Source organism: Pisolithus orientalis, assembly GCF_024613125.1.
Source record: "Pisolithus orientalis strain OTSU chromosome Unknown F5J12scaffold_24, whole genome shotgun sequence".
Lineage (NCBI taxonomy): Eukaryota > Fungi > Basidiomycota > Agaricomycetes > Boletales > Pisolithaceae > Pisolithus > Pisolithus orientalis.
In genome coordinates, this window is record NW_026260805.1 from 21,848 (window position 1) to 44,631 (window position 22,784).

At 47.8% G+C, this 22,784-nt stretch overlaps 2 protein-coding genes across 2 annotated transcripts; both read left to right on the forward strand.

Moving 5' to 3' along the window:
- Positions 1 to 16,299: 16,299 nt before the first annotated feature.
- Positions 16,300 to 17,037, forward strand: F5J12DRAFT_784204 (uncharacterized protein; the record flags this gene model as incomplete). Its single annotated transcript, XM_051742985.1, has 3 exons — positions 16,300 to 16,427; positions 16,578 to 16,620; positions 16,789 to 17,037. The coding sequence occupies 3 exons, from the start codon at positions 16,300 to 16,302 to the stop codon at positions 17,035 to 17,037; spliced, it is 420 nt and encodes a 139-aa protein (XP_051598038.1).
- A 3,850-nt stretch (positions 17,038 to 20,887) lies between these two features.
- F5J12DRAFT_894576 (uncharacterized protein) lies at positions 20,888 to 21,585 on the forward strand (the record flags this gene model as incomplete). Its single annotated transcript, XM_051747750.1, has 3 exons — positions 20,888 to 21,195; positions 21,258 to 21,279; positions 21,331 to 21,585. The coding sequence occupies 3 exons, from the start codon at positions 20,888 to 20,890 to the stop codon at positions 21,583 to 21,585; spliced, it is 585 nt and encodes a 194-aa protein (XP_051598039.1).
- Positions 21,586 to 22,784: the final 1,199 nt, after the last annotated feature.

Consider the following 22,784-nt stretch of genomic DNA (forward strand, 5'->3'; position numbering starts at 1 on the left):
ACTCACCCCAGAAGGCCTTGGAGAGCCCAGACTTGTCCAGCATCACAGTGATGTGCTCAGATAGCACTCTATTTGCTCTCTCTGCAACTCCATTCTGTTGGGGGTGATTCCTGACAGTGTGCTGGTGCAAAATGCCACATTTCGATGTGAAATCTTCAAAGGCCTTGCTCATATACTCCCCTCCTTTGTCATTGTGCAAAATCTTCATTTTTCACTCAGATTGGTTCTCTGCAAATGCCTTGAACCTCTGGAATGCATCAAAGACCTCAGATTTGGCCTTGAGAGGCAGGACAAAGCAAAAACACAAGTAGTCATCAATGAAAGTGACCCAATATCAATATCCTGAGAAGGAGAGATGGCCTACATCATGCACATTGCTGTGGACAAGTTCCAGAGGCCTTGTTGCATGCCAAGTTGAGCTAGGAAAGGGATTTGCATGCATCTTGCCAGCCAGACATGGTTCACAGATGGGATCAGGGGAGGAGTTTGAGTCTAGGGTCATGCCAGTGACCAAATTTTGCTCTGGAAGCAATTTAACACCAGCCACATGGTGGTGGGCAAGCCTTCTGTGCCAGAGGTCCAGGTCTATGGGGCAGGTGGTTGCAGCAGAGGCATATTCAGTGATGGGGAGTGTCTCCCCCTCCAGGAAAGTGCTATTGTTGTCCATAATTCTTGCAATGAAGAGGACAGGCCCAGGGGGGCATCTAAAGGATATCTGTGAAGAATTGATGCTTGCAGAGAAGCCCCTGTTGCAACAGATATATAAGACAGAGAGCAGGTTGTTGCACAGGTCAGGGACATGCAGGACATTGGTGATCTCCACAGGGTGATGCTTCTGGCTTCTGACCACAGGTACAAACACCACAGAGCCCACTCCAGCAGAGTATACCAATTTGTTGTCTGCCAGTCTCACAGGGACACATTTGGGGGTGTAATTGTGCAGCCAGTGGCAATGAGGGGTCATATGTGCAGTGGCACCAGTATCTGCATTCCAGTGGACATCTGCATCGAGTTGGAGAGGGTAGAGAGGTGAGGAGGGATCTGTGGAGCGAAAACTTGCATTTCCAGCAAACTCAGCAATTGGGGGCAGGTTTTGGCTGGGTATACATTGCCTATGCATAGTCATGGGCTGTTGGAGCGAATTGGAAGGTATGGGGGCTTGGTATGTAGCACTGGGAGGCTCCTGGAGATGGATAGTGGCCAGGGTTGACCAAATGAGATCTGGGTGATCCTCAACAGGTTCAATGAGGGTTCTGAAGCAACCAGAAATGGCTAGATATAGTGCTCCAGCTGCTTGGTTTGCTCTGAGGTCCCATTGGAGGCCCAGATCACTTTCAGAGACAGGAGGGCACTTTTCAGTACCACTGACAATGGTCCACAGTCCTTTAGAGCACAGGAAGGCCTTCATTTCACTGTTCCAGGCAGCATAGTTGAAGGCAGTGAGCTGGGTAATGGAGAGGGCAGCAGTGCTGATGTCTTCACTCATGTTGGCAAGGGACAGACACAATGGGTGAGTTCTGGGGCTACTGGTGACAAATATAGGGCTAGAGAGTGAGGGATAGGTCCAGGGAGTATGGAAAGTTGCACAGAGGTGGATGATGTGGCAAACGACATGTCCAGAGAGTCCTAAGGCGCGGGGCTCATAACCTGTTAAGATATCCCAATACTCAGCACTCTATGTGCACAGAGTCAGTAACTAAAGAACAAGAGACTCTGTGCACAGTGAAAATGTGAACACTGAACAAACAAAGAACAACTGAGGAAAATAAGTGAACACATCATTAATATGGAAGGTGGGGAACCTAGGGAATTAGTCTGAGGTGCACAGGCACTAACAGCAACAGAAACCTGAAAAGGAAAGGAAACAGCATCTCTGTGCTGAAGGGAAATGTTTCTCTTGTGAAGCAACTAACCACATTGAGCAGAACTGTCTGAAGTGCTGGCAGACCCATGCTAAGCCTTATAGCAATAGGAAAATAACAGTAAACTACATGGGACTTTCAGTGGCAGAAGTATGACTGGCTGCTCTACAGGAAGGGACTGACTTGGGCCTGTTTGCCACATCTATAGTGTGTTCTGAGACACCTGAGCTCTGACAAGCTAAAAGGGACTTGGTAAAAGCACAAGCCATTGCAACCCTATATGATGCTGTTCCCCTCATGCTAGACTGGACAGACATCCCCAGAAACTCACCCTTCTGGCCAGGCTGCTTCAAAATATCAGAGCATGGAGGACCAGAAACATACCTCCTTATTGACTGGTACACTAACAAAGACCACCTACTGTATTATTCAGACCTCATAGATCCTGATTTCAATATCATGTGTTGGCTTCACCTGAAGAAGTCTGAGCAATATGATGAGCTCCTCTTCAAGTGGTGGAACCCATGCATTTCAAGCTTCACAGACTCCAAAGCTAGGGCATCTACACCATGTAATGGCAACAGCTACTGCTTGGATAACTGTACTGGAACAGTGAATACATTAGCATGTGCTGCAACCAATCTCCCTGGCATGAAACAGAAACATAAGTCTAGTGACACAGTGACTGAGCAGAATTCTGCATGGGTCAAGGGTGGACTGCAGGTTTTGCCAAAACCCATTATTGTGGTAGTGAAGATCAATGACCAGCCATGCCAAGCCCTGTTAGACTCAGGCTTGCTCTCAGACTTCATATCTACTACATTGGTGGACCAATTACAGTTACCACTTGATATTCTTGACCAGCCACTCAACCTACAGCTAGCAGTCTCTGGGTCCTGTAGTAAAGTAAAGGCTATGACCTCACCCAGCATCTCCTATCAGAATATCAATGAGAAGTGCATTCTAGACATAGCGAACCTGGATTCATATGACCTAATATTGGGAATGCCTTTCCTATTCCAGCATCAAATCTTACTCAGCTTTAATCCATCCCAAGTAACTGTTCAGAGTGATGTCTCGCTACCTATCTGTGGTGTGCAGACAATCATCCTTGAGTCCCATGCTACTGAACTTCAAAATGACATGATTGAGAAATATCAGGATGAGCTGCATGAATATGTGAAGGAAATATGCAAGGAAGCCATTGAGACACCTTTGCCACCCCTCCAGGCAATAAATCACATGATACCACTGATTGACAAACATAAAGTCTACTCATGGCAGCCATCTTGCTGCCCTGAGGCAATGAAACCTCTCTGGCATGTGAAGCATGATGATTAGCTATGGACTGGGTGTTGGGAATTTCATAGTGGTACTAATTCTGTCCCTATGATAATGCTAAAGAAACCTACAAAGGATGGAACCTTATGATTGCAGACAGTACTGGACACTCATGAATGCAATGCCAACACAAGAAAATTAGCATCCCCATTGCCAGACATTGAGGCAATCCTGCACAATGTGGTCTCACATTTTGGAGGATGCTGTAGGTATCCTCAGTAGTGCAACAAGCTACTGATGTATTAGACCAACCTGTAGGTATCTACAGGATATCAGTAAGTATAATACTGGTAGTGAAAGTGAGCTTACCCTCAGTAGTGCAACAAGCTACTGAGGGAACAGTGAATAAACTACTGTAAAATGTGCGCTCTAAGGTGATTATGTAAGCACCCAAACATCGCACCAAAGTGAGCAGAACACAGGGGAGAATATATCTCCAACATCACACCCATATTGTTCACTATTAGATGGAAAGGATGCATATGAACAAATCCAGGTTTCTCCAGAAGATGTGCACAAGACCTTATTTACCACCCCTGATGGCACAATGATAAGCCAGGTCATGCAGATTGGAGATTGCAATGCTGGTGCTACATACCAATCCTTAATGAACCACATTTTTGCACTATACATAGGGAACCTTATGGATGTCTACCTTGATGATATTGTAGTCTACTCCCACTCGCCTGAAGAACATGTTCACCATGTAAAAATGGTTATTGACACTCTATGTGAGCACAAATTTTACTTGAGCGAACATAAATTACAATTTTTCAAAGATGAACTACATATCCTCAGACATGTGATTGACAAAGACGGAATCCATATGGATCTGGACAAGGTGGATAAAGTAATAAATTGGAAGACCCCTATGTGTTAGATTTGGCAAGTCGCTCATAGCCTTTGTTCACTAATTGATGCTACTTTTCCTTACTGTGGGAAACACTTCCTGTTTACAGGTCTACAAGACCACTGTACTTAGTTGTTTCGAGCACTGACAATACAGTGTGGTAATTTTTGGTTTATTGTCTCCAAATGTTTCATATGTATAATTAATGGTACAAGCACTCATGCTATGACTGTGCTCGTAGTTTCAGTACTGGGTTCAACACCCATGTCTCACCCTTTTGTTTCGTATAGCATATTTAACTCATTACTGTAGTAACACCACCTCAGACATTTGCCGCTTGCACACTCAACTGAGATCTTGCTATAGATTTTTGTGAGGTTATGAGCCCCAAGCTCTAATAGCCTATACGACGTCTCACCATTGTTTTCGATATTCTTGCTGCCAACCGACCCTCATCCCCCCCCCCCCACAAATGACTACTGCCATCCCTGTCACCACTGACATGCTCCTGGGCAATGTCCTGAAACTTGACATCAAAGGCGCAAACTGGGTGATCTTCTCCCTTTGCTTCCAGACTGCCATCGAAGCTAAGGAGTTGTGGTCCCATTTTGATGGCACCTCTCTTTGCCCTGTCGGCATGACCTCCACCAATCAGGATGGATTCGTAACCATAGTCCCTCCTGATGCTGATGAACTCACTAAGTGGCAAAAAAGCAAAAATATGGTGAAACACTTACTTACCCAACAGATCCCTGATTCCACTGCACTCTGGGTGCATAGCCTTAACAGCATCGCAGCTATGTGGAATGAAATCGTTCATGAATACATGGAGAAGGGTGCTTACACACAGACCGACCTTTGCACGAAATTTCTAAACTTGCAGTGCCCTGTTGATGGTGACGTCCACCAGTTCTTGGACAATCTGCATACAAAGAGAGATGAGTTAGCTGCCATCAGCATACAGATTGAAGAAAAGGATTACCACTTGACCATCATCCAATCGCTGCCTAAGTACCTCGCCAGCTTCATGTCTGGACAGCTAGCAACCACACACCTGTACAGCCCGACACAAACTATCGACCCCGACGTTCTCATCTCCTTGATCAACGAAGAGTCTGAGCGCAGAAGTTGCAAAGAGACTCGGCACATGTGATCCAAAGCCAAGAATCATGATGGCGACGAAGCCATGTCATTGACCCCTGGAAATTCTTTTGGAAGGGGGAGAGGAAGTGGAAGAAATGGTAGTCAAGGGGGTAGCTCCAGAGGGCACACTCACCAGCAAGGCCCCTGCTGGAACTGTGGGTTGAGGGAACACTACAAATCTCAATGCCCTGATCTTGACAAAACAAAGAAAGAAAGCTTACCTGCTGCCACCAAGGGATCTGTGCATGCTGTAACACTTGATTCTGATGAAGAGGGCGCCTTCTTGGTGCATGCCCTGGATGAACTCAACGATAAGGGTTTGCTCCCTGACTTGCTGAGTGTATCATCAGACAATGATGACATTGATCGATGCTGCTTCATCACCACCAATGAAGACTGGTTCAGCGAGATGGGGGATGTGGATGACGAGCACTCACCCCATGGCAACACTTCAAATCATGTCAAGCCCACTAACACCTCCCCAGAGTTCACGAACCTCATAAATGACAGCCCCATCAGTACACCTGTCATTGAACTCTACGATTCTGGATCCACTCGACACATCTCCCCTTACAAGGAGAAGTTCGAGACATTGGTGATGATACCACCCAAGTCATTCTCAGCTGCCAACAAACAACTCTTTGACGCTACTGCTATGGGGGAGTTGGTCGTAGAGGTGCCAAACAGGTGCAATGTAACTAGACTGTGACTCACCGGGGTACTGTACTCACCTGAGGTCAGATACACCCTCATGTCTGTCGGCCGCCTTGACCAGCTAGGCTACTCTGTCACCTTCGCTGAAGGTACCTGTACCATCAGGAACCCTGCTGATGATGTTGTTGGTCGCATCCCTAAGTCTAAAGCCAGGCTCTATCATGTCGTCCACAATGACAATCGCAACAGTGCAAACACAGCAGCTGAATCAATAACTGTGATGGAACTTCACTGTAGGATGGGACACATTTCTCTGTCTGTCGCTCGTCACCTAGCTGAAAAGGGACTTGTATCAGGTTTGAAGTTTGACTTGTCAAAAGACGAGCCGACCTTCTGTGAAGCCTGTGTATACATGAAGGCAACCAGGAAGCCTGTCGTGAAGGAACACATTGGAGAATGAGCTCACAAGTTTGCTGAAGAAGTACATAGCAACATCTGGGGACCCGCACCTGTAGAAACTCTCCATGGATGGTGTTACTACATTTCCTTCACTGACAATAAGATGTGACTCACCTATATTCATCTCCTTCGCCAGAAGAGTGAAGCCTTCACAGCCTACAAAGATTTTGAGGCCTGGTGTCGCACCCAGCATAATGCTCACATGAAGACCCTCCATTCTGATCGAGGTGGCGAGTACCTTGGAAAAGAATTTGTGATGTACCTCAAGGTGGCTGGAATGAAACAGAAGCTCACTGTACACAATACCCCACAGCACAATGGAGTCACTGAGCGTCTCAATCGCACCTTGCTTGAAAAAGTCCATGCCATGCTGCATGAGAGCGGCTTGCCTCGCGCTCTATGGGGTGAAGCGGTGTGCCACGCCATCTGGTTAAAGAACAGGACTCCCACCAGAGCACTTGACGGTGGGATGCCCCTCGAAGCTGCGACTGGGAAGAAACCAGACCTCAGTCGAGCCTGTGCATGGGGCTTAAGCATCTGGGTACGAATCGAGGGTGGAACCAAACTTGGAGGGCGTGTTGCGGAGGGCCAATGGGTTGGGATCGATGATAACAGTCCCAATGGCTGTCGCGTGTACTGGCCTGAAAAGAAGTCAGTTACTGTCAAAAGGAATGTATATTGGAATCCCTCCTCAGCTGAGTCATTACCTTGCGAGGGGGAGGAAGAAGACAGCTACTTACTGAATGCGATGCTAACGCCTCCAGCTCCCATCCCAAAGACAAAAGAAATTTCAACACCTCCACACATCACCCCAGCTCATCCCACACCCCCATCACCTCCAGCTGAACCACCCATCACAAAATGAATTCGAAAGCCTAGCCAATGACTTGCTGATATCCTCGCCGGTAAAGGCAGTACAAATGGTCACGGTATACCTAATATACCAAAAGGAGTCCAGCTCCCCACTACAGTTGAAGACAAAGCCGACCCCACCAGACTTGAGGGGGAGGACAGAGCCGCAGCTTTGCTCGCATCCATCGTAGATGATCCTGACAACGCCCTTTGCAATATCGACCTTGCTATGGCCATGAATGAAGTCACCGCTGAGTCCGAAGCCCTTGAGCCTACCTCACTGGCTGAGGCTCGTCGTCGGCCAGATTGGCCGCAGTGGGAGGCCGGGATAAGAAAAGAGTTAGCAACGTTACATGTGGCAGGTACTTGGGAACTTGTTGACGCACCTTGTGGTGCCAACATAGTTGGATCCAAATGGGTGTTCCACACGAAGAAAGACGCTGCTGGAAATGTGGTACAGTATAAAGCCCCACTTGTCACTCAAGGCTTCTCTCAAGTCGAAGGCATCGATTATTTCGATACCTTCACCCCAGTCGCAACACTTGCATCCATTCAAACTGTCCTTGCCATGGCAGTGCGATCAAACCTGGAACTCCATCAGATTGATATCAAAGGCACATACCTGAACAGTACACTTACCAATGACGAAGTAATCCACATGCAACAGCCCCCAGGCTTTGAATCCACCAATCACCCCAATAAAGTCTGTCACCTCCGAAAGACATTGTATGGTTTGAAGCAGAGCGGCCGTCGCTGGTACCAAAGATTAGTGGAGATCCTCGTTGATGAGCTGGGCCTTACCCAGTGCTCAGTCGACCAGGCCGTCTGTTTCAGACGATGCACCACCAGTGAGCTTGTCATCGTTGTCGTCCATGTTGATGATTGCACCATCGCTGCAATGTCCCTAAACAAGATAGAGGAGCTTAAGCGCAACGTCAGAAAATACATTGAGATTACCGACCTTGGGGAACTTCACTGGCTGCTTGGCATTGAAGTAACAAGAAATAGAGACAAATGTACCATCTCCCTGTGCCAATGCCCCTACATCGAGTCCATCATACGATGCTTTGGCTTTGACGAGCTCAAGCCTGTGTCAAACCCGATGGAACCCAGTACCGAACTGCATTCTGGGCAGTCGCTGTCAGCTGGTGCTGAGTTTGCTATGATGCGCCATGTACCCTATTGTGAAGCTGTAGGATCGCTCATGTACGCCTCCCTTGCCACTCGTCCCGACATCTCATATGCCATAACGACTGTCTCACGTTTCTCGGGCAACCCTGGAGTTGCTCATTGGGAAGCTGTAAAGAGAATTTATTGGTACCTTCTTGGGACAAAAGGCTTATGACTCACATATGGGTGATCACCAAGTGCATTGACCGGGTACGCAGATGCAGACAGCAGCATGGCAGAAGACCACAGAGTGGTCTCAGGGTACACTTTTCTAATAGATGGCGGAGCGGTGTCGTGGTCTTCTAAAAGACAGGAAATTGTCTCACTCTCAATGACTGAGAGCGAGTATGTGGCAGCCACACATGTGGCCAAGGAGGCCTTGTGGCTTCAGTCGCTCATCAGAGAGCTTTTTCAGCCATTCGTCGAGCCGACCACGTTGTTTTCCAATAATCAATCAGCCATCACGCTCACTAAAGACCATCAGTATCATGCACGCACCAAACACATCGATATCCGTTTTCACTTCATTCACTGGGTTGTAGAAAACAGCAAAATTCACCTCATATATTGCCTGACTGCAGACATGATTGCTGATACGCTAATGAAGGCACTACCGTCTTCGAAGGTGAAACATTTCACAGTTGAACTCGGGCTACGCCTGACTCAAGGGGGAGTGTTAGATTTGGCAAGTTGCTCGTAGCCTTCGTTCACTAATTGACACTACTTTTCCTTACTGTGGGAAACACTTCCTGTTTACGGGTCTACAAGACCACTGTACTTAGTTGTTTCGAGCGCTGACAATACAGCATGGTAATTTTTGGTTTATTGTCTCCAAATGTTTCATATGTATAATTAATGGTACAAGCACTTGCGCTATGACCGTGCTTGTAGTTTCAATACTGGGTTCAACACCTGTGTCTCACCCTTTTGTTTCATATAGCATATTTAACTTGTTACTGTAGTAACACCACCTCAGACATTTGCCACTTGTGCACTCGACTGAGATCTTGCTATAGATTTTTGTGACTACAAACAAAGAGTTACTCGTGGGTTTTATAGGTGCAGTCAGATATCCCACACCAGGTTGTGAGGGCATCCGAATCCCACTTGGGCATTTGCATAAACTCACTTCCCCCAGCACACCATGGCATTGGTACTTTACCGAGCAGTGCGCATTTGATCTAGTGAAAAACTTAGTACACAAATACCGTGAAGTGTGCCAGAAGGCATTAGACTACTCACCCAGACACCAGCCAATCAATCTGTCTTGCGATGCCAGCATGTCAGGTGGAAGCGGTGTCCTCTGGCAAGGCACAGACGTAGACAATGTGAACATTATTGCCTTCTGGTCTGGGAAATTCAACCCTGCACAGCAAAATTACCCAGTGCACAAGCAGGAGCTACTTGCTATTATAGAATCCCTCTGCCGCTTCCAACACCTACTTCAAGGGACAGAGTTCCACATTTTTACAGACCATAAAGGTCTGGAATGGATTCAGACTCAGCGGAAGCTGTCCCCATGTCAGGCGAGATGGTTAGAAACCCTTGCAGACTTTGACTTCGAAATAATGCACATACCTGGAAAGGCTAATGTCTTGGCTGATGCATTAAGCCACATTTACTCTAATGAGCCCAAAGGCACAGTGCGTGCCTCGAGTGAGTATGTGTGTGCCAAGGAGGAGAATGTACCATCGGACTTACTCTTGAATCTTGTCACTGCACTGGTGTACACCGGTGATCAGATTTTCCTTGGTGCAGCCACTCGCTCCGGGGACAGCACAAGAGCAGCTTTCCCAAATGCACATCGAGTGATCTTGAAGCTGCCTGAACCACCATCATGATCACTGGAGGGCAGGAGCCCAGCAGCAGTGCATGAGCCCATATCACCCATTGCACAGGACAATGACATGACACAAACCAAGGGCAGCGATGACAGCTGTCATATGAACAACAACCCACTGCCAGTGTCAGAATTACTACTTGACAATCCAGTGACATTGACAGACTTAGTCTCACTCAGTGAACCAAGTCTTGATGTGCATGAGTGCATCCATGACTGGTATGGCAAAGACAAATTCTTCTCTGAGATACTATGGAACCCTAAGAATTACAAGAACTTTGAAGTGAGCAATGGGCTAGTATACTTGCGAGACAACGACCGCAGAACGCTCTGCATTCTGGACATCCAGATCGGTGACAGACGCCTATGAGAGATGTTAATATCACATGTGCATTCGATACTTGCTCACCTCGGACCCACTAAAACAATCACATACCTGAGAGACAATATTTAGTGGAAGAATATTAATGCCAACGTCGATGCCTACTGCAAATCCTGTGTAACCTGCCAAATGTCAAAGCCTAACAACCATGCTAACTACGGCTTACTCAAAACATTAGATGTACCTAATTGCCCATGGGAGACAATTGGGATTGACTTTGTAGGACCGCTCCCAGACTCTAAGATGCTCAATGGATCATTTGATATGATATTAGTTGTCATAGACCACTTAACATCAATGATCCACCTAATACCAACCAAACAAACCTACCGCGCTAAAGACATCGCGGAAGTCATGTTCGATCATGTGTACAAACACCACGGAATGCCACGGAACATAGTCAGTGACTGTGACTCATTATTCACAAGTATGTTCTGGACTCACTTGAATGAGCTCACCAGATCAGAGCTCCAACTGTCATCCTCCTACCACCCACAAACCAATGGCATGACAGAACAAGCTAACCGCACCATCACCCAGATGATCAGGTCATGTATCTCACCTAACCAGCAAGACTGGGCAACTAAACTACCTGCAATCGAGTTTGCTATCAATAGCACTCGGTCTGAGACCACTGGGTTTGCCCCATTCGCACTCAACTATGGTCATGTACCTAAAACTATGATCTGGGAAACAGATACTAAATACCCAGGTGTTAGGACCTTTGCCAAACGAATGAAAGATGCAATCATGCATGCCCATGACTCTATCATCACGGCTCGTGTCAAACAAACTCGACTAGCAAACAATAGGAGAAAGGAAACCCTGTTTGTAAAGGGTGACCTGGTATATCTGTCCACTGCCAATCTGACACTTCCTAAGGGTCGTGCTAGGAAACTCGCCCCTAAATTTATCGGCCCCTTCTGCATACTAGAGGACTACCACAACAACACCTTCTTGTTGGATATTCCCACGGAACTCAAACAATGTGGAGTACACCCAGCATTTCACATGAGCTTACTGCATATCCACGTGCCAAACGATGACTGACGATTTCCAGGTCGCCAGCTCCCACAGATAGTCAGTCTGGGCAAAGTCGAAGAGCTCTCAGTAAAGCACATAAACAACCACCATGGTCAAGGCCCAGACATGTTGTTCGAAGTAGCATACACGAGTGGGGATTCCATCTGGCTACCCTACCCGGAAGTGGAACGACTCAAAGCCCTGACACACTACCTCGAGGCACAGGGTGCCTCATCCATCAATGACCTCCCGAGGCAGGTGAACCATCCCAACAAAGAGTTCACTTTATCTGGCACCTGGTATGATGAGGCCATTCGTTGCACATGCATGCTTGACCTGATTGATGGTGTAGTAACCAGTGTTCCTTTCACGACATCAAACCAAGTTATGCCTGCTCACCAGAGCATCTCCTCGGGTTCTAACCCTCGCAAGAAAATATATAAAGGACAGCGAAGGCTCACATGATTCAGTCACTTGTAAGCCTAAAAGTGGGTCATCCGATGTGTACATTTTGTCCTGAAACTGGGACTAACCGACATTGGCCGGTGGTCCCTAGGGGTGGGTAGGCCGGACTGTGAAGGTGGGGTCGGCTGACCTGGCTGGAGGGCAGACCCACTGCCTGAAAGTGGGGTTGGCTGACCCAGCTGGAGGGTGGACCCACCTCCTGGAAGTGGGGTCGGCTGACCCGGCTGAAGGGCAGACCCACTGCCTGAAAGTGGGGTCAGCTGACCTGGCTGGAGGGTGGACCCACTGCCTGAAAGTGGGGTCAACCGACCTGGCTGGAGGGTGGACCCCCTGCCTGAAAGTGGGGTCAGCCAACCTGGCTGGAGGGCAGACCCACCTCCTGGAAGTGGGGTCGGCCAACATGATTGGAGGATGGACCCACCTCCTGGAAGTGGGGTCTGACATGATGTTGTCATGACATCATTGTGGCTGTGTACCCCATGCCATCACTTTCCCACCATCAAAGCGGAGTTTGAATTTCTCATTGATGTGACTGTGTTTATTATGTACACAGCTGTATTCAGCCCAACAAATGGCACCTGATGGTATTAAATATCAATATGCTTACCTAATTAGATGCAGCGGAGTTTCAATCTGATTCTGTCATGACATCATTGTGGCTGTGTACCCCTTACCATCACTATCCCACCCTCAAAGTGGAGTTTGAATTTCTCATTGATGTGGCTGTGTTTATTATGTACACAGCTGTATTCAGCCCAACAAATGGCCCCTGATGGTATTAATATCAGTATGCTTATGTAATCACTTGGGGCAGAGTTTCAATCTAATTTTGTCATGACATCATTGTGGCTGTGTACCCCTTACCATCACTATCCCACCCTCAAAGCAGAGTTTGAATTTCTCATTGATGTGGCTGTGTTGACATATGCACAGCTGTATTCAGCTTCACAAATGGCCCCTGATGGTATTATTATCAGTATGCTTATGTAATTAGTTGTGGCAGGGTTTCATTACAAATTTGACATGACATCATTGTAGCTGTGTTTTCATTACCAATTAACTACTGGTCCGCTTTTGTGATTACATAAAAGTAATGTTGTGCTGTGCAGTGTGCCATCAGCATGTCACGTGACATGCTTCGCTGCACATGCTGCGACCAGTGGCTGATGACTAAACAGCAGCAAACAGAAAATTTTATAAAAGATGCACTTCAACACACCGCTCTTCATCTTTCTCTCTCCCATGTTCCTCTTACCACTCCCTTGATGCTGGACTTCACCTATGTAGACTGCAGCTGCATGGGTTTAAGGTATGTCTTGTAGTATCCTGTTGTTGTCCTGCAGCCCACTGTGTGCCTGGCCAGCACACTATGGGTGTGTAGGTTACTGATACTATCTTCCTGTGGGTTCTGGGGGTTTAGTCTGTGCCTGCTTTTGCAGGCCAGCTGGGGTTCTGGGGGGTTACATAGTCTGTACCTGCTAGTGCAGGCCAGCTTAGGACTTTTTCATTGTGGGACCTGGGGGCTTAGTCTGTGCCTGCTAATGCAGGCCAGCTTTGTGGGTTCTGGGGGATTTATAGTCTGTGCCTGCCAGTGCAGGCCAGCTTCTGACTGACATCTGTATTATCTTTGTACTAGTCTTTTAAATACCTTATTTTCTCTAGAGATCTCAGTGTCTTTCTGGGGAGGGGCCCCTCCAGGATGCCTGAGGTCTCAGTTCCACTTGGAACATTTGCTCTGTAACTTAGTCCTGTATTTTTCTTGGCTGTGTATTTGCTCAATCCTGTATTTTCTTGGCTGTGTATTTGCTCAATCCTGTATTTTCTGGGCTGTGTATTTGGTTGGTCATTCCTGTATTTCCTTGGCTGTGTATTTGGTTGGTCAATCCTTGTAGTTGCTAGGCTGTGTAACATGAATTGCTCCCATGCTGCTTGATTTTTTGAAGTTGTGTAACCCTAACCCTAACCCTAGCAAAGGACATGCACTAGGCAAAGTAGAAATCCCACCACCCCAGTGATTGAGTCAAAGGGGAAACCTGAGGGTCAGATAAGAGTGAAATCTAAGGGATCCATACCACATGGGGTGGGGGTGAGGTTGTGTGTAAGTAGTAGGCAAATGGGTATGGCATAGGCCAAAGACTTGGGACCCAAGACCAAGGTAATCAATCCATTGGTCTAAGCTCATGTCCAATCCATTGGGTCTAACCTTTACCATACTGGACCATACCTGTCAGTCTTTGGATTACTGGCAATTGGGATCTTTGTATTGGCTGTGCATACCTACATTGTAGCCTGCATTGCTTGTTGGTAGTACATACATATGTTGGTAACTCATGTGGTAGATACCTCAGTTTGAATAAAAACTGTAATACCTCTATAGGTCTTCTTTATCAGCCTTCTGTCAGGACTTGTACAAGAACACTGCTACATAACATGTCAACTACAGAGCAGGTCCACTTTGTGTTCAGTACCATTTGATCAACTTCATAACATCTCAGCTGTAATGTCCCACCCTTGGTACTGCATTGGTACTTGTCAGTGAACATCAGCAGATCCCTAGAGCTTTATACCCCCCTTGGGTGAGAGGATCAGTTCTAACCTGATAAGAGACTTTAAAAGAAAACAAGCAGATAGACAACTAAGTGCAGAATGTTAGATTAGGATCAAACATGAAGCATGGAGACATGGAAAGAGACTGTCAAGATTGGTTGCTCCTAGGGACAAAGGGGGGGGGGGGGGGGGTTCCACAACACTTAGTGATGAATGCTGATGTAGTACTGGCTACTGGCAGGCACAACCAAAAGGTGCCTAGTGGTGAAGGGAGACCTGCTGAAAGGCCAAAAAGCAAGTAATGTGGAGGGGGCTTACTCTGTACATTGCCATGCTATCTTGCAATGCCCTCATACAAGTTTTCACAGAAAGCTGAAGGTACCAAAATTGAACCTCTTATTGGTATGGGTATGTGCATCTCCCAGTGAGGTCAGCCAACTCCACTTGCAGGAGGTGGGTGCATCCTCCAAACAGGTTGGCTGACCCCACTTCCAGGCAGTGGGTCTACCCTCCAAACAGGTCAGCCTACCCCACTTCCAGGCAGTGGGTCTACCCTCCAAACAGGTCAGCCTACCCCACTTCCAGGAGGTGGGTCCATCCTCCAAACAGGTCGGCCAACCCCACTTTCAGGCAGTGGGTCTACCCTCCAAACAGGTCAGCCTACCCCACTTCCAGGAGGTGGGTCCACCCTCCAGCCAGGTCGGCTGAACCCACTTTCAGGCAGTGGGACCATCCTCCAAACAGGTTGGCTGACCCCACTTTCAGGCAGTGGGTCTACCCTCCAGCCAGGTCAGCTGACCCCACTTCTAGGCAGTGGGTCTGCCCTCCAGCCAGGTCAGCCAAACCCACTTTCAGGCAGTGGGTCTGCCCTCCAGCCAGGTCGGCTGACCCCACTTTCAGGCACTGGGTCCAACCTCCAGCCAGGTTGGCCGACCCCACTTTCAGGCATTGGGTCCAACCTCCAGCTAGGTCAGCCGACCCCACTTTCAGGCACTGTGTCTGCCCTCCAGCTAGGTCGGCCAATCCCACTTCCAGGCACTGGGTCCAACCTCCAGCCAGGTTGGCCAACCCACTTCCAGGCAGTGGGTCCAACCTCCAGCCAGGTTGGCTGACCCCACTTTCAGGCAGTGGGTCCACCCTCCAGCCAGGTCAGCTGACCCCACTTTCAGGCACTGGGTCTGCCCTCCAGCCAGGTCAGCTGACCCCACTTTCAGGCACTGGGTCCAACCTCCAGCCAGGTCAGCCAAACCCACTTCTAGGCAGTGGGACCATCCTCCAAACAGGTTGGCCAACCCCACCTCCAGCCAGGTCGGCCAACCCCACTTTCAGGCACTGGGTCTGCCCTCCAGCCAGGTTGGCTGACCCCACTTCCAGGAGGTGGGTGCACCCTCCAAACAGGTCGGCCAACCCCACTTCCAGGGACTGGGACCACCCTCCAAACAGGTTGGCCAAACCCACTTCTAGGCAGTGGGACCATCCTCCAAACAGGTTGGCCAACCCCACTTCCACACACTGGCCTACCCACCTTTGGGCACCATTGGCCGACATCAGTTAGTCCCACTTTTAGGACAAAATGTACATGTTGGATGACCCACTTTCAGGCCTACAGGTGACTGAAGGGTCTGGAAGGCTCTCAACCACCCAGTACCAGGTCCACACCAGAATGCCATGCCCTGTATTCTGACCACTCCAGCTTGAACAATTTCGGGTCATGGCTGAGGCCATCTGTGCTGGAACTTTTGATCTCACCAGGGACCGTCTCCCTGCTGGATATGTCACCTTTTGCGAGACTAATGCTGAACACCCAGACCCGGCATTTCGTTACCCACTACCAGATGGGTTCGTTCGCTAGCCCCTTCGTCCTCGGGGACATGGAGCAATCAGTCACCGAGACCGCCGCAACAGAGGGAACTCCCTCTCTGGGATGATCTTCGATTGGTTCAAAGCTGACACCAGAGCTCATAAGAAAACACCCGAAATGGTATCTAGATCACGAACTAAACGCAGGATAGAAACCAGCGCCACTACAACTGTACGTGCTAACAGCGGGCCATGAAGAAAACACCTGCGGAATGTCCACACTACCCCTCACAAGGGCGACAATACCCACGACGTGACAATGCGATTCACTCCCTACCAACGACCTGCCATCTGCCAAGGCTTGACACAACTTCACCCCACTCCTGCTATTGGCATTCAGCATATCATCCTGGGCACGACAGTCTGCAGAGAGGGACGCAGCGAGAGCGCCACCAACCCCACTACTGCAGTTCGTAAGGAGCCTGGAACCCTGGACGAACTGCTCGACACAATCATCAATGCTGAACCTGTTCCCACAGGTGGTGATGCTAGCACTGGTCTCAGTCCGGGTACGAAATTCATCATTATCCTACTGCTCTATCTCATCCTCACGAACTCGATCTTAGTCGTCTCGAGTGTGACCATTTGATCTCCTCAGAAGATCAGGAGGGCGGATGCAACGACCTGCACTCCCACGGATATGACAACGGAACCAAGTACAATATGTCAGCCTTGATACTTCCTCTTTAGTACAGTCCTTTGTGTACGTAGGTATATAAAGACTCATGTAGTAGGTAGGAGGGAGCAGTTTTTATCGAGAGACCCTTGGCCAGTTCTGACGAACGACGCTTGAGACCTTTCGACGGAAACACTCTTACTAGTGTGACCAAGTCCTGCAACCGTCACATTAGCCATCACAGAGAACTGTCAGTGGGGCCGTCTCAGCCTCTCTGACTGCTGGTACGCACCCATCATCACCGCTGGCAAGCCTGATATCACAACTTATCCTGGAGTTCAGAGGGAAAAAAGAGCTGGATGCATCGCTGACTTGTTCACGGCACCCAATATACAGGCTACAGGTCCCTCAAGCTATCGATACGGATCAGTCTACGCATCCAAAATCACATTGTGTTCATCAAGATCAGGACGTCGACGAAGATTTGGCAGTGCAGCATCACGAGTTTAGTAATGATCGATTGATCCCTCATGATTATATGTCTCCACACAGGTTCCGGTGTTTTCCTCTGCGGAAGTCACGCACGGGGCAAGTGTTGGCAGAAAGGTGTTAAGGAAGGTGCGGTGAGTCTTGGCATGTAGATATCCGATCCAGCGCATGTGTCAATGCCCTCTGCCCCACGCTCTGTCAATCTTTGGGCGTCTCCTTATCCTTGCACTCGCTGATACCCTCAAACCTCCACCTCCTCTCCACAGAATCCGAACCCTGCCCAAAAAACATGCGATGATAAGGGTAATACACATCTGGGTCGCACCCTTTGTCACTAACAGCAGGCTTGTCCACATGTGCACGACCCTAACGAGATGGGAGAGGTATGATGTTATACCACAGACGGCGATATCATCCGACGAGCATCTCCATCTATCAATGGGCACATCAGTTTGGGCGCTTCATCGCACACACCAGCAGTAAAAAATGTTCTTTCCTGTCCCGCATTCGGTGGATATAATGATGACGTCCAGTGATCTTTGATGTATCATCGATTGTGGTGGACCCTCATTTAGTGCATGGCGTGTGTCCTAGGAATGAGTATATGATGCCCAACCATCGATTTTGGGCGTTGGTTCTTCCCAGTTTCTGCAATATGCAATTCGTGGTCTAAATCACCGCCACTCAGTTTATGCGAGGAGATACTTATTCCTCTGATCATGCTTCTGATGGCTTTTGATAAACCATATGGAGGTCGCAGATTCCATTAATGGAATGCCTCAACGCTGTGATCGTTTGGGAAGGGTGTCAATCGATTATCTCGAGGATGCAAATTCAAGCCGGCCCTTTTGCCGTGTTCCAAGCCTCTCCTGAAGGTGATATTCTGGCACTGTTTGAAAATGTGTATCATTACGGAAAGCCCAGGACCCCACTCCAAGTTCTGGCCATTTAGGGCCGACCTATATATGCAGCAGCACTGAGGCCATACCGCAGTTTTCTTTGCAGCGGACCACCTGTACGTGCAGTACACAAAACTGTCACTTGGTGAGCTGCTTACCGCTAGCGCTAACCCTTCGTTAGATGGTCAGCACTCTACACCATTCTCGCAGATGGTAGGGTATCGGCTTGAATAATTCACCTGCCAATCCTATCTCACCCCGGTTTTACCCCAGTCTACACCAATACCTTCCTTTCAACATAGGTTTAACAAGTCCCCTACCCCTCTCCACTCTGCTGACAAAAATCTCTGTACCCATCATTACAGACTGAACCACCGCACTCCCCACATCGAACACCACATCACGCAAGGACTGGTGCTCTCCACTTTCATTGCACGAGCGGCCATGTCAAACCTTGCGACGCGAGTCACTACTCGTCATTCCTGTCATTGACTTTGTTTTCCAGGTTACATCGAGTATTCCTTCTACACCATCCTCGGGACGACATAAACATAAACCAAATGGCCTCTTGCCTGGAGAGTGTAGACAAGTACATTATCTATAGTTCAGACAAAAGACCCCCCAATTGCATGTTGTAGTAACAATTCATGATACAGCTGTTTCGGGGAAGGTTTGCTGTGAGAGAAAAACTTCAAAATTGCTGCCACCACCCAGTAACCTACTGGTCAGCTCAGAATTGACATAGCTTGTGAACTATGCAAGCTATCAACAAAATTCCAGTAGATCTAGCTTCCTGGGAGGTAGGTGCGGGGCACCATACCAATTTTTTGGAATTTCACCATTTTGTTCTCACAGTCAAAATTCACCCCCTTCCAGGGTGAAAATTCAATCTCCTGCACCAAGCATCATAATCCCTGCATGCAGCACACCCATTTCAGCAATGTCTAGCCAAGACAGAGGGTGCTATACCTGTCTGGACATGCTGTGAGGCAAACTCATCAAAGAGGACCTTGGATGGGTGATCATGCACATGTACTATGTGTGCCATCTCTTACCAGCTGAAATCAGTCATTTAACTTTGTTATCTGTGCATGCAATCTGTAACCTTTTGGAGCATCACTGTCAAACAGGCTGTGTCAAATCTAATCAACAAAAGGCTTGAGAGGGTATTCTGAGTGATGATGAAATTTAGGTTAGTCATTTACACTGTCAATAGTGTGACTTAAAGTTGCCAGAGGTTTGGCCGTGGAGTCAGGTGTTTGTTGGGTGTTTGATGTGAGTTTTCAGCTGAGAATGGCAGAATTCAAACTCTGACCACTCTCTGTTTCACTCTCCTTGCTTGTCATCAACAGCCTGTCATCCATGGAGTCCAATTCCTCTGGTCCCCCCCCAGCAGTGCAACCCTTCAAATTGGCAACAAAAGTGGCAGTCCCTTGAGTTCTCTGGGAGAAATCCTATGTTGTGCAGACTGATTGTCTTATTGAGTGGTGCAGGACCCATGAAACAGAATGAAAGAAGCTCTTTTTGGACTCTACACAAGATGCTTGGGAGGAAGGTAGGAGTAAGCAGCAATTGTGACATGGGAAGGGTGCCATCTATGTTGAGATTACAAAGGTGATCTTCTCAGTCAGTGATGAGACACCTGATTTCAGGTCCTTGCTCAAGACAATCCATCTGTCTTCACTGCTCCTATCCACAGTTGACTTGACATGTACATGCTTTTTTCTGAAATAAAAAAACTACCATTTAAAAATTTTACAGCTTAAAAACTAAGTATCAAAAACAGAATGTGCTACTTGGGCAGACAGGTGCTGGATGTACCTATGAGGATCTGGTAGACAGCAGCAGCATGAAAAATATCATTGGTATGCAGACTTTTTTTCACATTTGTTGCTTTACTAATCATTATCAGCAATGATCAAGAAAGAATTTCCATGGTGGGGGGAATTGCATGGCTGGTGGTGCTGAACCCTGCCTACAATAGCACCTGGAGTGCAGCTGATAGTGGGCAGGATTTTGCAAGGCATGTGGTTGAGCTGTTCAAGCTGCAGCCAGACCCATTAGGTGGAGGTCCCAGTTTTTCCTTGGCAGGTGTGCCAAATTCATCTGAGCTTGAAGAAGGCAAAATAGGAGAGGGTAGCAGTACTACTGACATTTTTTTTGCAGAAGATTCAATGAGTGTGGATGTTGAGACACCATCACTTACCATCCAATCACCCCCCCATTCTGTTCTGAGCAGGGGTCATCATCATCTGCTTCCCCACTGCTCCCCCCTTCAGACTGTCATCACTATCTGCTGCCACCTTGCCTGCACTATTTTTTCTGAGTCAATGTCAGCCTCCCTGTCCCCCCCATTTTTTTCTCAAAAGCCCACACCATCACCCCTTCCTCCTGTTGCATCTGAGTGCTTGTCACTTGCCTCATTGCTGTCCTCCATGCCTGGGTCACCTGCCATCCTGTCCCCCCACCCCTCTGTTTTTAACAAGTGCAATCCTATCAGCTTGAATGATGATCCCCCCTTCCTGTTCATATCCCCCCATCCAAGACTCCAGCCCATGCATCCATCCCTTGAACAGGACCAAGCCCTTCTTAAACCCAGGTCATCATCCACCCCAAATATGGACAACTCTTCTGATTCTGACATCACATCCTCCAACATGTTTTCTATGCTCCATTTCTCATCCTCATCCCCTGCAACTACCACTCTGCTCTCAGATGACAGTGATTCAAAGCTGTTGTCAAAGTCATCCTGCAAGCATGCTCATGAAATGCCTGCTGACCTACTCTCCTTGAATCTTGCATCAGCCTCCATGAGCTTCATACAGCAGTTCCAATGGCGCAACAAGAAAGGTCAGAGGTGAAATGACACCATCTCCAGTATGGCTACTGGAAGGAGAATGAGAAGGCCAACACCCACCTGACTGAACATCAGCACCAGCTCATGATACAGTGTGAGCAGTATGCCCATGAGGAGGCCATGGCAGCTCAGGAGCTGGAGAAGATGAAACTTGTGGTGAAGTTGGAAGAGCTTTGGGGGCAGAACCTAGCCCTGCAGAGGGGTGTAGCTGGTGGTGAGGACCAAGGCCCTTTGTTGACTAATGAAGATGGTCATGAACTCAACAACAGTCTATGACCACATTCTTATCATCATCTAGTATGTATCCCCCCTTCCCCCCTGCTTATATACATGCTGTGCAACATATCCCCCCCCTCCCCCTATATATGCACACTACATGGTCATGTAGTAGCTAGGCATATAATATGTTGTCATTCCCACTGCACTGAGTTTGAGAAAACAAGATATGCTAGATATCTCTAAAGTGTTTTCAGTGGAGTTTGAATTTCCAATCAGAGCTTTAATAGCATTGTCTATCTCTCTACCATTTCTGCACCACACACACTTTTCTGCAGAACTTTAATATAAAGTTGGAGCTTAAATGTTTAACCTGCAAACTTGCCAAACTCACAACTCAACCTCACTTGAGCTTGCTCATGTGTTTCAACTTTGAGTGACCCTAATGTAGGCTAGTTGTTAGCTAGCCTCAGTTTATTGAAGGGTGTTTAGAGCACTCTCCAGATGCATACCTGGGTGAGCTTCAGGTACAAGAAGCTATGGGATGTCATGTATTGAGGATGACAATCTATGGTGCATTGAGGAAACTAAACTACAAGAATGTAAGTAAAGCTTATTGGTTAATCAAGAATGGTCCCTGAAGCTTGAAGTTCCATTTAGCTCTTGAAAACTGTGCTGGTGTTGGAGTTTGACATATTTACCTTAGTTGCATTCCAGTGAGCACAGGATTACATAATCGAAAAAGCATACACTTTGCAGTTACTTATTTACCAGCACCTCAGCTTCAACCAACTTGAAGTCTGAGAATAATCCTTCCTTTCAGTCCAGTACTTGACTCCCTCTGCAATTCATCAACCTTCAAATGGTTATGAGCCCTGCTTGCAAGTTCTAATCCTAGGAATAATGAACACATCAAGTCTGGTACAGGAGTAACTACTATGTTGAACCCATCTGCATCTATGACTGGGCTTTTGAAAGCACCAGCCTCTGCCTCAACTACACCCTCTACTACATCTTCAGGCAAGGCTACCCATGCCTCAAGTTGGCTCTATGATGTGCCATACCTTGAAGACAATGGTTCAAATTTCCAGACATGGAAATACAGAATCATGATGATCCTTGATGTCTGAGGACTCTGGGAACTTGTAGAAGGGATGTTGAAGGCACCAGATCCAGTGGCAGACCCAGCTGCATATGCAGACTGGCTATATAGGGATAAGGAAGCAAGGGCTCAAATTATGCTCACTCTAAAAGACAAA